General features: G+C 41.9%; 1 protein-coding gene across 1 annotated transcript in view; it reads right to left on the minus strand.

Annotated features, from left to right (window-relative positions):
• Positions 1-2,355: 2,355 nt before the first annotated feature.
• Positions 2,356-16,934, minus strand: part of LOC140455406 (uncharacterized) — a 51,688-nt gene continuing 37,109 nt past the window's right edge. Inside the window, exon 3 of the mRNA XM_072550230.1 lies at positions 2,356-2,775. Coding sequence (XP_072406331.1) covers positions 2,527-2,775 — 249 coding nt within the window. The 3' untranslated portion in view covers positions 2,356-2,526. The remainder of the gene's footprint in view (positions 2,776-16,934) is intronic.

The raw sequence follows: 16,934 nt of genomic DNA on the forward strand, positions 1-16,934 counted from the left end.
ATAGGTAGATGAAGGTGGGGATGAAGGTAACAGGTCAGAGAGGAGGGCTGAGCAGATAGGTGGGAAGGAAAATGAAGGATGGGTCACAGGGCGGTACCAAGTTGGATCTGAGATTAGGTGGGGGAGGGAAAATGAGGAAACTGTGAAAGCAACATTGATTCCATGTGATTGGAGGGTCATAAGACAGAGGATGAGGTCTTCTTCCTCCAGTTGAGGGGAGGGGTAAGGGTTTGATGATGGAGGAGGCATAGACTTATATGCTCTTGGGGGAGTGGGGTTGTTTCTTGCGTGTGTGCTGGTGATGTTCTCTGAAGCATTCTGCAAGTAGGTGTCGTGTCTCCCCAATGTGAAGGAGACACTGGGAAAACAACTCATGCTCCAAGTGCACCAACCTGAATCTTTCCTTCCTCTCAGATTTTAAGGGCTCCACTCCATTATCGATAAAGTAAGCCCCTCTCTGTATAAATTCCTGCTGGATACAATTAGAATGGGCTGGTACCACATCAATCCTATGAAGCCCTGTGCCCCATAGAGCAGTTCCCACCAATTCCATGTTCTTTTTAGGCGCAATATGCCCCACAACAAGCCTTACAGGGAGTCATTCCAGCAACACCTCAGGTCTGACTGAAGAGATGAATCCTCTCCCGCATACCCAGGGACTGAGTGTGGTGACATACTCCCTCCCCAGTGACACCCCAACCCCCGACTCTGACTAGCATCACCTTGCTGACAAGGATGCTCAGTCATCAACAGAGAGGCTGCAGTGCCAAAGGTGCAAGGCTCAGGACCTGCTTTCTGATCGTGAATGGGATGACACACGATGCCGTTCAGACAATCCTGATGTGTCACGCAAATGCATTCGGTAGTGAAACATCACATTGCATCCTGCACATGGGCATGTTTATTCGATCACCCCTTGTGTGTTTTCTTAAATTTAAAATAAAAGAGGTAGCAGCAATGGGTGACAATTTGGAAAATTTGACAATTTTGTAAAGATTCAAGGGCTACGGGTAGATAGCAACAATGGGTGAGAGGGAACTGGTGACTGAAGATGACGAAAAGGAGATTGCTCTTTCTACCATTGTCTACAGAGCAAGGCTCCTTATTCACCACTTCTCTCCACTCGGCCCTCTCCTGTCATCCTGCTGGAAAGGGCCCTTCCTAATTTTGGAAGGCCATGTCCTGGTGCAGGGGCTGTTGATGCGCCTGATTCTCTGTCCCCAACTAATACCCCTTCCATCACCTGCCACACTCCCTCACTACATTCTCATCCAGATTCTCAACTTTCCATGGAAGATTACAAGGATATGCTTTTGTCCACCATTAAGGAATAGAAAGAAGACTAGGCTGTGTTGGCTCTTAAGCCTGTTCCACTGTTCATCGGATCACAGCTGATGAAACAGACCTCACATCCACTTTCCTGAAACCCTTTATCTCCAACTGTTCATGAATCTATCTCAACTTTAAATAGATACAAGGACTGTGCCCTACAGCTCTCTGTGGCAACCAGTTCCAAAGGCTCACAACACTCTGAGAGAAGAATTTCCACCTCAGATCAGCCTGCAATTGACATTGCTTTATCTCACGGCTTTCACAGAGCTCTAGCAGGAATTCAGGCAGTGCCATCTTTGAAATATATTTGCTGCTTTTCATTTCCTGAGAATGATGATGGGTTCGCCTTTGTGTGTACACAGTCTTTGCACCACTCAGAGGTAGTGTTTGCAGTATATAGAGTCAGTAGTTCACTGTGAAAGTACAGCTCACAGAGTCCTCACCATAAGTGAACAACACAATGACTGCAGATGTAATTTCAAAGTGAATTTGTAGTACTGGAAATGTGATCCTGGAATTGAAATGAAGAAGGACAATTTAAAAGTCTAAACCAACAAAGTGTCGTGGAAGAAGGAGGTAAGGAAACTATTGACTTGTCAGCATGAGAGGGAATTCTAGCATTGAAGCCACAGTCAATGCAAGCAAACTTTGTAAGGTGAGTTAATGGTCTAGTGGTATTATCATTTGGCTGTTAATCCAGAGTCCAAAATATGTTTTGGGAACTCAGGTTCAAACTCACCATGGCAGATGGTGGAACTTGAATTTTAAAAAATGTCTAGCAATGAACTTGAAATCATTGTCAATTGTTGGGGAAAACCCATTTGATTCATTAATGCCCTTTAGAGGAAGGAAACTGCCATTCTTACCTAGTCTGGCCTGCATGTGACTCTAGACCCCAGAAATGTGGTTGGCTCTCAGATGCCCTCTGGGCAAACAGGGATAGGCAATAAATCCTGAGCTAGCAAGTGACATTATTTTTAATTTCAAAAATATACTTTATTCATAAAATAATTTGATGGTCTGTACACTTGGTTATGCCATACATACATAAACATTTACATACAGAGATCAGAATTTATCATTTTTATATACAGGTCTGTACATTTATCAATAATATGTCCGTATATTTAGCTGAGGCGTCAGCAGAGCCCAAATGACTGTGTGGGCCCCCTGTTCTTCTTAGGCAGGCAGATGTTACACAGTGTTCTTTCCCCACCGTGCCTTGGTGGCAGCTGCCCCAAGCTTCAGCGCGTCCCTCAACACGTAGTCCTGGACCTTGGAATGTGCCAGTCTGCAACACTCAGTCGGGGTCAACTCCTTCAGCTGGAAGATCAACAGGTTTCGGATCGCCCAGAGAGCGTCCTTCGAACTGCTGATCCTCCAGGCACAGTTATGTTCGTCTCGGTGTGCGTCCCGGGGAACAGACCAAGTGACATGCACTTCCTGTGAATAAATAAAAACAATTAAGGCTGCATACAGCAGGATGCATTTGGTGAAGCTGCTAAAGGCAACAGGAACACACATTAAACAAAAAATGCTGCAGAAACTCAGCAGGTTTGGCTGTGGAGAGAAAACAAAGTTTTCTTGATTCTCGTGACCCAGCTCTGGAACTGCCTGAACCATGTTAGGAAAGCCAGTAAGTGAATGGGAATCAGCTTTAAAATATTAGGTAGGTTTCATTCAGTAAAGCACATTTCCACACAAATTACAAAAGTAACATTGCCTTAGTCCAAAGTAGGGCTGTTCTCTCATTCGAGACAAGTGGTGGGTCAGACCTGAGTGTCACCATGCCTTAGACTCATGGAGATGTTGAGGAGGTGGTGCAGGCTCCTTCATGATAACTTCAGCTATTGCGTTAACTGAAGCCTCACAGTTAGTGTCACTCTTCATCAAGAGGCAGCCATCTAACCAACTAAGGTAACCAGCCCCTACACAAACAGTAATACGTATTTAAAAGATTCTGCTCTGATGGTCTGGAGTGTGAAACTGATCTTTGAATTTTGGCTTTTGAAGAAGCTGCAACTGAAATTAAGATCAAAAAGTATCAAATAGCATGATATCGCAGGTCGGAGGGACCGAATACTCTCTACCTTTCCCAAATGTTTCTCAATCAATAGTCTTGTAACCCAGCTCATTCTCTGAGAAACAGGAAATGATGTTTAGCTAATTGACGGTTAACAGTTTTGTCGGAAATGCAACAACCCGTTTTGCATCTATTACGCCAGCGTCTGATGATACTCAGCGTCTTTCTTTTCTGATTGGGTCAATGTTATTTTGGGTCCAATCTGTGTGAAGGCGTATCAACGAACACAAACAGGGTTTAATATCAGTCCAGGACACAGCTCACAGACTGAAGCACTCTGCACGGAAATGACTTCTCACCAGTTTCTCCTTCCAGACTGTCAACTGAAGTTATGATGATTGGACTGATAGTACTGGGACTTATGTGGGGAGAGCTCTCTGCCCATGAGGAATGGGGTTTGAGGGGGGCAGTACCAGGCTGAATCCTGGGACGTTAATACGCGATCATGTTTGTTATTAGAATGATTTGTGGGGTACATTTTAATATGACTTCCTGTTTTAACCTTCAGCGAATCTACATGATTATAAATTATTCAGGTTCAAACAAGACTTAACCATAAAGTGCGACCAAAATTCTTTTTTTGGCAAATTCAAAATGTTTGTTTGACTTTTTAAAAGGAGAAAAGTGAAGAACTTAAAATGGTAGAAAACTAAAGCCCAGGTGGGAAATATCATTACCTTGAAAACGAAACAGACTTCGACGATCTCAACTGGTGAAGCCGAAGTGAATTGTGAAATTTGATCCTTTCCCCAGCGCTGGATAATAGGTTAACAATGTCTTCTCAAAAGCTAAATTAAATTTAGATTTGGAATTAAAACTTATTGTCATGTGTATTCAACTATTGGAGTGCAGTGAAACGTACAAAGTCACCATTCTCCACCACCACCGTCGTAGTTACAAAACCAGATTCAAAATAAAACAGCAGAAATAAAAGAAACAGGAAAGGGAAACATCATCCACAGCTTTAAAAAGTCCAGATCTTAAAGTTTTATTTCAATAAAGATATAATGTATCCCATTAAGTCATAGTTGCTTATCACCAATCAGACTGTTGGACACTCATTGATTAATTTAACTGTCAGTTTAATTGTAATTCAGAAGTAGTTTCTGACACAGGAAACACTTGCCCCTATCTGTGAACACCTACTCCCATAAAAACCTCAGACCTCATCAGAATGATTCCACATCTGACTGTTGTGCAATATCACCCTGGAGAGATGGCATTATGCGTCTGAACATATTAGTGTTTAAAACTACCAGCAACATTGGGAGGACAGAGATGAATTCCCAGCCAAAGTTGCCATGTTGTACAAAGGAAATAGAATAATTGCATCCAAGGGGTTGTGGGCACATCCTGAACCACATCCATCAAGCCATTAGGAACTGAATAGATGAAGGCAAGAGATGTGTTCTACTGGCAAAACATGAGCAAATAAATCAAGTAGCTCATTAGCCAGTGCAGTCCCAGGAAGAAAACCACTAAAACATGTGAATGATGCAGTGGTGCAGCTTGTAGCATTCAGAACAGTGCTCCACTATGACCAGTAGGGGGTTCCTTTCCATTTATTACTACCCTTGTCCTGTTTTTTTCCCAAAGGAGAATTTGGCATAAGTTACCAAGGTGAGCAAGATGACGCATGACATCCCAGAGCATGGAATGGAGCTAGATGTAGACCTCTCCCCTCTCACCAGAACATCTAATCATTTTAGACTAATGCCCTATTGACTAGGAGGGGGACAAGGTTTGATGGTAGTTGTGACTGTAGTTGTGAGTGCCTGAGAAACCACCTTTGCCAATACTGCATTCCCAACACTGGGATGAGAGATAATGGCAGTTAGATCATGACTGAAGAAATCAGCTGCTTCATAAATAGAATCATAGAGCCATGCAGTATATGAAAGGTTTCCCCTCCGGTCTCTTTTAAATGCCCTCTGGTTCTGCACTCCCCCACCCCAGGAAAAGACCTTTTGTATTTACCCTATCCATGCCACTCATGATTTTACAAACTTCTATAAAGTCACCCCTCGGCCTCCAATGCTTCAGCAAAACCAGCCCCAGCTTATTCTGTCTCTCCCTGTAGCTCATATCCTTCAACCCTGGCAAAATCCTTGTAAATCTTTTCTGAACCCTTTCAAGTTTCACAACATCCTTCTTCTAAGAGGGAAACCAGAATTACATGCAATACTCCAAAAGTGGCCTAACAATGGCTTGTATAGCCGCAGCATGACTTCCCAACTGCTATATTCGATGCACTGACCAATAAAGGCAAGCAGGCCAAATGTCTCCTTCACCATCTTGTCTACTTGCAAGAATAGCATAAGACACCCAAGAAGTGTGCTAGAAACTGGTGTTCAAATCTTGGGAGATGGAGGAATTGGAAGTTTTTTAAAAATCTAGAATTGGATTGAATGTTGATTACCATTATCAATTGACAATGACCTTTTTTGAGAAGGAAATTGTTGTCCTTACTCAGTCTGAGCTATCTGTAACTCCAGACCCATTACAAAGTGTTTGGAAAAACAAACCATTCTAAGTATTCAAGGACCAACATAAGATTCACTTATTGCTGAGTCAAATTCCATGACCTCAGTTCCTAACTACCACTGGCTGCCTGAGGAATGAGCAAGGGCTCCGAAAGCTTGTGGTTTCAAATAAACTTGTTGTATATAACCTGATGTCTTATGATTTTTCACTTTGTCCGTCCCAGTCCAACATTGGCATCTCCACATCATCCTTTCCTAACAGCACTGTGGGTCTACCTCTGCAACAACGACTTTAACAAGTCAAGAAAACAGTTCACTACCATCTTCTCAAGGGCAGTTACTGACAGGGTATAAATCCTGTCTGAGCCAGCATAGCCCACATCCTGTGTGTTAACAACAATTTTCTTTGAAATGACATGAATACAAGTGCAGAAGAAGATAAAAACGTGATGAAAATCTCAGACAAAGCTAGTGAAATGGGAGGCAAGAAAACTATAAACTCTAATTATTTACTGACGTGATACTTTCCCAATACCTTCCATGTAACATAACAGTGTTGAATACAGTTCAGCTCTGATTGCTTCATTAGAGTCATAAAGATATACAGCATGGAAACAGACCCTTCAGTCCAACTCATCTATGCACACCAGATATCCTAACCCAATCTAGTCCCATTTGCCAGCACTTGGCCCGTATCCCTCTAAACCCTTCCTATTCATGGATCCATCCAGATGCCTTTTAAATGTGGTAATTGTACCAGCCTCCACACTTCCTCTGGCAGCTCATTCCATACATGCACCACGCATTGAAAAGTTGCCACTTAGATTCCTTTTATACCTTCCCTCTGCCACCCTAAACTATGTCTTCTAGTTTTGGACTTCCCCACACCACGGCAAATACCTTGTCAATTTACCTATCCTTGTCCCTCATGATTTTATAGACCTCTATAATGTCACCTCTCAGCATCCAATGGTACCAGGAAGACAGCCCCAGACATTGAGCTCAAATCCTAACCTGTGACTTTGAAAGTTATAAATCAAACTCTCCACAAAATACCTGAAGAATCTCTGTAGGGTAGTGATCAGAAGGAATGCAACAAATGAGGGGTCCTCTCATGGAAGAAAATGGGAGAAAATCAATGAAAAACAGAGCCTTGTCCTAAGCATAGTGCTTACCTCCGTATTCACTTTATTCAAATCCTTGCAATGTGTTCGAATTGTGGGCCGCTTTGGGTCTGTTCTAATTCATGAGAAACAATTAATCCCTTTTATTCCAGAGTTAAAGGCAGGTCCCAAAGATACTTAAATGAATCTTCAGATTGGACATTTTCTCCCTAAAAGTAAAGCAGTCATCCACACTATGACCACCTTTGTGATAGCCCCTTTGTTACTTAGACAAATTCCAAGTTTGAGCTTTATTTGTTACAGAGATAAATTTTTAAGAAGCATATCCATCAAGTATCAAAATAAGATCCCCTTGATCACTGAGTGAGTGAGATTAACTTATTGACATTTAAAGTGCAGTTGGAGAGCATTTGACTGCTCTTATTTAATTTTCCAGTTTATGACCCATATCAATGGGGGCTATGGGATCACAAAGAACAATTTAAACACTGCTTCAATGTTATGACACTCTCTGAATGAATGACTCTATCAGGTAGTGTGTCCAAGGTTCCTACTGCTCTCTGTGTGGGGGAACAAAATCTCCTCAACTCTCTTTGTCTTCTACCTCTTATCCCAAATCTATACCCCCAGTTGACCCCTTTGCTAATCGAAAAAAATGCTTTCCATTCAACCTGATCTGTACTCCTCCTAACCTTCTGTCACATTCCTTTCAACCATCACTTACCCACCAGTTCTCTGGTCTCACTCTTTCCGATAACTCGCCTCATGAAATGAATCTAATTAAAATGACCTAATTTGGATCTGTTATGTCTGTGGATACTGACATAAATGTTGAGACTGCACCATTAATTTGCGACCTGGTGTGAGAGGGAGGTGGAGGTTGGAGCTGACGAAGAACAAATTCTCCTTCGAAACAAAGTCTATAGAGAAAGGCTCCTTGTCGATCGTTCCTTTATCATGGTTGCCTCCCCTCTTGAGCTTCTTCTATCACCCTGCTGAGCACGGAGAGGTCCTTCCTAGATCTGTGAGGCTATGTCTTGGAGCGGGGGCTGCTGATGTGCCTGCTTCCCTCTACCCAACTACCATACCGTCCCCCACCTGCTGCTCCCCCTCACCACCTTCCCATCCAGAGTCCCAGCTTTCCATGGAAGTGTGTGAGATATGATTCTACAAGAAATAAGCAGGAGTAGGCCATTTGGCTCTTCAAATCTGCTGTGCCATTTAATAGGATTCCTCACGTTGATTTTCCTGCCATTTCCCTGGAACCCTTGATTTCCCAACCATTCAAGAATTTGTCTCAGCCTTAAATACACACAAGATCTCTGCACAACTGCTCTCTGTAGCAAGGAGTTCCAAAGACACTCAATCATCTGAGGGAAAAAAATTCATCCTCCTCTCAGTCTTCAATTGACGCCCCTTTATCTCCTGGATCTCACAGAACTCTGGCAGGAATTCAGGCCAATACCATCTTTGAGACTGTCTGCTGCTTTCCATTTCTCCAGAATGATGATGGGTTCCCCTCAGTGTGCGCACACCCAGAGGTAGTGTTTGCAGTATCTGAGGTCAGCAGTTTCCTCTGTTAGCTAAGATATAAGTACTCACAGCGAGAGTCTTCACTATAAGAAGTGAATACCACCAGGACCACATTTGTAATTTAAAAGTGAATTTGTAGCACTGTGAATGTTGTTGATGCATGAATTGAAACGAAAAAGGTTAATTTGAAAGTTTAAACCAACAAAGTGTTATGGAAGATTTAGGTATGGAGTATTGAATCTGCTGAATGAGAGGGGGTTCAACCATTGAAACCCCAATTAGTGCAGGGGACATTTTTAAGGGGAGTTGATGGTTTCATGGTAATTGGCTATTAATCCAGAGACCAAATAACACAGCGTCGAAACTCACCATGGCAGATGGTGGAATTTGAATTCAATAAAAATGTGAAATTAAGAGTCTCGCAATTAACTTGAAACCATTGTCAGTTGTTGGGGAAAAACACCCATTTGAGCCATTACTGCTCTTTAGGGAAGAAATCTATGATCTTTATCTGTTCTGGCCTATACAGAGTTAACATTTTGAATCCAGTGACCCAGTGCTGGAACAGGATGCTTTGTTAAAATGGAAAGGAATTGAAAGCAGCAGCAGGGACAGCCTGAACCACCTTGAGAAAGCCATTAAGTGAATGGGAATCAGCTTCAAAACAGTAGGTAGTGGGTTTCTGTCAGTAAAGCACATTTCTACACAAAATGCACAGGTAACATTGCCTTAGTCCAAAGTAAGGCTGTTCTCTAATTCAACAGAGATGGCTGGTGGTGGGTCAGACCTGAGGGTCACCATGCATGAGACCCAGGGAGATGTTGAAGAGAAGGAGAAGGCTCCTTCATGATAACCTCAGCTAGTGCATTAATTTAAACCATACAGCTAGTGTCACTCTTCATCACAACCCAGCCTTCCACGCGAGGTAACCAGCCCCTACACAAAAAGTAAGATACATTTAAAAGATTTTGCTCTCATGATCGGTGATACTCTGCAGGTGAGTAACGGGGTGTGAGAGAGGAGCAGTACCAGCCTGGATACTAGGGAATTAGTCTTCAGTCAGTGGATAATGGGGCGTGAAGGGGGCAATGCCAGACTTGGTACTGGGACGTGAGTCTGCAGCCAATGGGTAATGAGGTATGAAGGAGGCAGTGCCAGGCTGGAGACTGGTACTTTAACACTCAATCATGTTACTGTTAGAATGGTCTATGGGGTACACTTTAATCTGACTTCATGTTTTAACATTCAGGGAATCCATAATTATAAGTTCTTCAGGTTCAGACTAGACTTAATCATTAAATGTGACCAAAATCTTTTTTTTGTGGCAAATATGAAATGCTTGTTAAACATTGAAAGAAGAAAAGTGAAATTCTTAAAATTGTAGAAAACAAATGTTCAGGTAAATATGAGAAACCTTGAGAATGAAACAGACTTTGATGATTTCAGCTGGTAAGGCTGAAGTGAATTGTGAAACTCGATTGTTTCCCCAGCGCTGGATAATAGGTTAACAGAATGTCTTGTCAAAAACCAAATTCGAATTAAATTCGGAATTAGATTTTATTATCTCCTGTACTCAATATAAGAGTACAGTGAAACATGTACAAAGTCACCATTCTCCAGTCTCACCTTGGTTACAAAACCAGAATTTCAAAAGAAATCATAGCAGGAATGAAAAAACAGCAAAAAGGACAGAAAAACAGCCTGTTTTTCAAGAAAAATATCCAGAACTTAAAAACTTTATGTCAATAATATATCCCATTAATTCATAGTTTCTTACCTCCATCAGTCTAACTGTTGGACACTCATTGATAGAATTAAACAGACAGTTAAATTAGTTAAAAATCAGATGACATCAGGTCACAGTACAACAGGTTTATTTGGAAATACAAGCTTCCGGAGTGCTGCTCCTTTGTCAGGTAGCAGGAGACATATGACACAGAATCTATCAGTAAAAGATTGAAGTGTCATACAACTGATGTGATGTATTAGAGAAACCAAGATGGCTGTTAAGTCTTTAATCACTGAGAATAGTGATGCGGGTTTCGATTCATAAATGTGTAAATCCCAGAACTTATTTCAAGTCACTGCCCCGATATAACTGAACGTTTAACAGTATATTTAAAAAAGTGACATCTCAGCTCAGAAAATGCATTAAAGGTGTGAAGTTAGTCTGTCTGTATCCCAATCTGGAGTCAGATTGGTTTTATTTCCAAAGTAGGAATTAATAAAAAGTCACAATGACTTCCTGCCTACAGATTTTAACAAAATAGAATGTATGTGCAAATTCAAATTCACCCCATAGACGTGTGTGTGTGTGGGAGAGGGAACATGTGTGGGTGTGCGAATGCAGTCAGTGTGTATGTGCATGCTTGAGAGAGTGTGCATGCAAGTGTGAATGAGTATATGCCTATGAGAGGGTGTGTGTGTGTGAGTTTGTGTTGCCGAATTGTTTAAAACAAAATAGTCAAGAGTCAAGACCTTGAGCAATTGACTCACTTTTAATCATGGCCATGGGGAATACCTCTTCATTTGAAGAAGTCCAGCGTACTCCAATGAAATACAGAATATTACATTGTATGTTACAATCCCACTGCCCATTAACTACACAAACTAGAGGCAGTCTTGAGGTCCATGTACATTGACCAAGCCTACATTTCTTAATATCTATAAAACTGAGCGTTATCTTATACTGCAGGTTCAGCTAGGTAGAAACAATCGGATATTGGGCCTAAAGAACATCATCTTTGAAGAAGAACTGTGTTTAAGGGGCTAGAGGGACTGAGATAACATGATAGTTTTAGGCTATCAAAACAAAATTCTTCAGCCAGGGCTCAAATAGCACTTTGTTAGCAGGCTATATTTTCCTGCAAAGATTCTTTGTGACAAAAATGGCTTCCACATACTTATGTGTCAATTCTGGTCAAATTTCATTGTGGTGGGGTCACCTATAGTGTGACATGAACCCAAGATCCTGGTTGAGGCTGTCCTCATGGGTACCGAACTTGGCTATCAGCCTCGATTCGGTGACACTGCTTTGTTGTGTATTTCAAAGGCCACCTTGGAGGATGTTGACATGACGATCTGAGGCCGAATATCCTTGTCCGCTGAAGTATTTCCTCCAGTGGGAGGGAACATCCCTGTCTGGCAATTGTTGTGTGGTGTCCATTTTTCTGTTGTCGCAGCGTCTGCATGGTTTCACCAATATACTATACCTCGGGGCATCCTTGCCTGCATCGTACAAGATAGACAATGCTGGCTGAGTCACATGCGTACCTCCTGAGCATGTCGTGGGCGGTGTCCCGACGTCTAATCGTAATATTAATGTCGACGCTCTGACACATCTTGCAGTGGACATCATGGTTAATAATGATTAGTTTCTGACACAGGTTTATGAACACTTGCCCCTACAATAAAACCTTAAAACTCATCAGAATGATTCCACATCTGATTCTTTTACAATATCACCTTGGGGGAATGGCATAACATGTCTGAACATGCATGTGTTAAAATAACTAGAAGGCCAGCTTTGAAGAATCAAAAACAGAAATTGCAGGAAAAACACAACAGCTCTGGCAGAATCTGGGGAGAGAAAGGAGTTTATCGGCATTCCTTCTCTCTTTGCTGGGGAATCCCAATTTTGCAGAGTAAAACCTCACAATGTACATTTCAAATTTAGTTATGACAAAACATTCCAGGCTTTCTGATAAAGGTGAAATGCACAGCTTTTACTAATATCTATTGATTAATTCCTTATTTTTCAACATTTTCATCGTCAAATCTCACAAATGTTCTTGGCTGGTTTCAAAATTTGCAGAAACTAATTTTAAAATGTCTCCTGTGCTAATCTCAAACTGGCTCCTTGCCACATTAACTTACTATAACATTCAAACTGTAGAAATTGAGCTGTCATGTAAGCTATTAGTGTTTAAAATATTGGAAGGACAGAGATGAATTCACAGTCTAAGTTGTCATGTTGTACAAAGGAAGTAGAGTCATTGCCCCAAGGAGATGTGGACACATCCTGAATCACATCCATGTAACCATTATGAACTGAGTACAGCAGGTGAAGTTAAGAGATGTGTTCTACTGACAGAACATGAGCAATGAAATCAAGGAGCACATCAACCAGTGCAGTGCTAGGAAGAAAAACCAGTATAAGTTGTGAATGATGCATAGTGGTGCAGCTTATAGCACTCAGAACAGTACTCCAGTATGACTAGTACGTTCATTTCCAGTTATTAGTGTTTTTTTCCCAAAAGAGTGCTTGTAACGATTTACTATTAAGTAATGGAGAGAACTGCAGATGATGCATGATATTCCAGACAGAGCATGGATAGAGCTAGATGTAGACCTCTTCTCTCTCATCAGAACATCTTGTAACTTAAGACTAATATCGTATTAACTATGAGAGGGACAAGGTCACTTTGATGACTGCTGTGTTTGTAGCTGTGAATGTCTGAGAAACAACCTTTGCCAATACTCTATTCTCAACATTGGGATGAGTGACAATGACAGTTAGGTCATGAGTGAAGAAATCAGCTGCTTGAGTTTTTTCCATTCATGCACCATCCAGTGTGTGAAAAATTTCCCTTTGGGTCTCTTTTAACTCCCTTCTCAGCTTAACCCTATGCCCTCTGGTTTTGGATTACCTTTCCATAGGCTATTCACCCTATACGTGTCTCTTATGAGTTTATAAACCTCTATAATGTCACCCTTCAGCCTCCTCCACTCCAGAGAGCAAAGTCCCAGCCTATGTCCTGAAAACACAAACTCTCCAGTCTTGGTGACGTCCTTATAAATCTTATTGCGCCATTTCCAGTTTAATAACATCCTTCCTATAGCAGAGCGACTTGGTTGGGGAGAACAGCTTTGAATCTTAAGGAGACAAACCACTCATTTCGATCTCCTTGTTGTCTTAATGATATCCTTGCCTACAGAGATGGACTGTAAGCAATGATAATCCAAGTATTCATTTGTGAAACATGGGCATCACCCGCTGGCCAGCATTTATTGCACTTAAAAGTTAATGGGGAGCTGCCTACCTGAACTGCCAGAGTCCATGTGTTGTAGATCAAACTACAGTGCCATTAGGGAGGATTTTGACGCGCAGTGACAATGAAGGAATAGTGATATCTTTCCAAGTCAGATTGCTAAGTGGCTTGGAGGGGAGCTTGCAAGTAGTGATGTTCCCATATACCTGCTGGCACTTTCCTTCTAGATTGAAGTGGTCATGGGTTTGGATAGTTCTACATGGGAAGCGCCTTCCAAAGCTGCCTGCAAGTTCGAGCCTCAACCCCCGCTTCTGAAGAATTGGGAGTTCACTTGAAAAGCAAACTCTTCCTCTGTTGACAAATATTGAGAAGCTGCCATCACACCTTGCTGCTGTGGGTAATTTAAGACAGAAGCAGAGTTAAAATGATAGAATTGCAGAATATAGAAAAAACATGGCTGAAGGAAGAATTGAACTAAAGAAACAGGTTTTTGAAAGTTAACTTTGCAGTAATTAGTTGTCTCAGCAGAAGCAGGATAAACCACACAGTGTGAAGAACTGAGAATTGCCAGAGGAAACATATTGAGTAACTGTATTTAAACTGCATGATTTCCTTTGTTCAGTGGAGAAATGTCAGAACTGTCCCAGAGTCTTGATCTCTGCTGACGAAATAATAAACCCTGATAACTGAAATGTATCTTGGGCATTGAGTGAATTTTTTTGTACTCAATCTGCCCCTTCACTGCCTTCTCTCACACTTGGAAGGAACTCTTCAAATTCCTGACTCCAGCTACTTGGTCTCTGACCTTCAGGTGAACTGAAAGAGCACACTCAGAAATGTTGGTGGAAAGGGCCAACAAGTGATTGATGCAATTTATTGTGGAAAAATGCAGAGTTTTGGCAGGAAGAACATTGAAACATAAAATTAAGGATAACGTTTCAAATCAGGAACAAGGAAAAGAGAAACCAAAGGCTATAAAATTTAAAATCATTCAGACTGATGGGATTCTGGACTTTATAAATACAGGTATGGAATGTAAATTGAGGTGTTCCCCAGTGTGGGATATAGGTAAAGTAGTGTTACTTCTGCAATTATAATTACTTATGCAAGGTAAATGAACTCACACCACCAGTGTGTAATTGTTTCAACTAAGAGCTGAGTCAACAAGAATGCAAACTATGTGGAGGAAATACATAATTGTTTTTGTATTAGCTAAAATTGTATGCAAGAATGAAACATGACTGCAAAACAATGGTAGCTGTTACAGACAAATAGATAAGGTGCTTTGAGGATGTAGGTTAAGCCAGATATGCTTGTACAAGCAGTAGTTATAAGCGAATGTTTCCCACTTTTGCAGAAACACAGGAACAAACCCCAATTAAAAGGTCATAAGGATTGGGGATTGGTTGGGGAAAGCACAGATGGAGGGAGTAGATAATGGTGAAGAAAGGATATACCTAACGATGGGCCACAGCAGGATGTGGTCAAATGGCCTTGTGAGGCCAGAAATAAGCATTTTGTCACAGACAAGGCCGGATAAGGCAAGAGATAAACAGGAGTAATGGGTGCCAGTCTTGGAGAAGTGGAAGATGTAAACGGGGAGGAGCTATGGGATAAAAAAAAGGAACCAAATTACATAAATATCATGTACTAGTTGAATTCAATGTGTGTGTGTCCCTGCCTTGTAGACAGTGGACATCGCACATTCTTGCAAGAGTGAAATAAATGACATTACTGATTCAGATCTTGTCTTGGACTGAAATTATTGAAGTGAGTGAGCTTTGTTTCTCACACCAGTGTTCAGTTAGACTTTTTGATGGGTGTTTATGCATTCACTTATATTACTCTCTCTGTGTTTCAGACACTCACTCTCTCTGGTATTTTGTCACTGCTATGACGCCGATTCCCAGTTTCCCAGAGTTTGTGATTGTTGGTTATGTGGATGGGGTCCAGTTTGTTATGTATGACAGCAATCACAAGGATTTAATTCCCCGGGAACAGTGGATGGTGAACAGCGAAGTACCTGAGGCCTGGAAGCGGAAACTTTCCCCGCTAAGGAGCGAGAGGAAGTTTTCAAAAGCAATATTCCGATATTTATGTCACGGACCAACCAGACAGGGGGTGAGTGCTCACTGTCCCACAGCAATGATACCTTCCTGTGCACTTGGAGTTTGTGTGGGAGTGGGAGAAATTAGGAGTGAATCTGAGCTCCAGAGACTGACTGTGGAAGTGGTTAGAGGGTGCACCAACTGAGACTGTCTCTCTGACCGGCAACTTGTGTTTCTGATTGACAGGGATCCACATGTACCAGATGATGACTGGCTGTGACCTGTATGTGGTGGATAAGCAGAGTTGGAAGTATTTCCTGGAAGTGGAGTGCATCGAGTGGCTGAGGAAATACCTGGAGTATGCACAGAGGGAACTGAGAGTCGGTGAGTGGGCAAGGGATTGAGAGTTGTTGTGGTAGATGGTGCGTAGGCCTTTCTCTCTCGTGCACTGACTCCTCTTCCTCTCTCCCTCAGTTGCCCCCATTGTGTCCTTTTTCCGTCTGGGTGATTCGAACCGGCTGATCTGTCTTGTCACTGGTTTTTACCCACAAGCTGTGGAGGTGACTGCAGAGGAATGGGAGTGTTGATCAATGAGACCCTGTCCACTGGGATCTTACCTAATCACGACAGAACATACCAGATCCAGAAATGGATGATGTTTGATCGAAAGGATCAGGCCAGGTTTTCCTGTCATGTGGAGCACAGCGGGCTGCAGGGGAAGCTGGTGGTGTTTTATGGTAAGACTGATTCTCACTGTTCGAGAGGAGCCAGACTCAGGCCAGGATCACAGGAGGGATGGCCAGTGCTGAACTGCTTGACGAGAACAGTCCAGGATAGAGAGAAGGAAGTTAGTACTAATTGTCTGTGTTTCGCAGTGTTCACACCATTGGTAGAGGACAGTAAATCAGGCAGTGAATTCAGGGGTAATATAGTACAACATCATCGAGGATATCCTGGAGCACAATGCTACCATAGCATCTTAAATATCCAGAAATACTATGGGATTGAAATGTATGGTATATCGTCTGATATTAGTGCAACAGAACCTGCTGTATCATTTCATTCTGTAGTGACTGGAATCAGGACCTGGTCGATCTAATACAATATAAGTTTCCTGATTGGGGCTGTTAGCCTGACCAATCAGGGAGGGCTGGCTGTTGCATGACTCTAGAATTTATTATTATACATCCTCAGTCTTTAAGAGCAGGTTACAAAATCTACTTTATCATCTGGAATCTGGTGGTAATCAAAAAAAAAGACAAATGAGGAATTCAGAACTTCAACTCCTCATCATTGTAATTACAGTAAAGTTGTTAACATGAATTTTAAAGAAAGTACAC

The sequence above is a fragment of the Chiloscyllium punctatum genome, chromosome 30 (genome assembly GCF_047496795.1).
Source record: "Chiloscyllium punctatum isolate Juve2018m chromosome 30, sChiPun1.3, whole genome shotgun sequence".
NCBI lineage: Eukaryota > Metazoa > Chordata > Chondrichthyes > Orectolobiformes > Hemiscylliidae > Chiloscyllium > Chiloscyllium punctatum.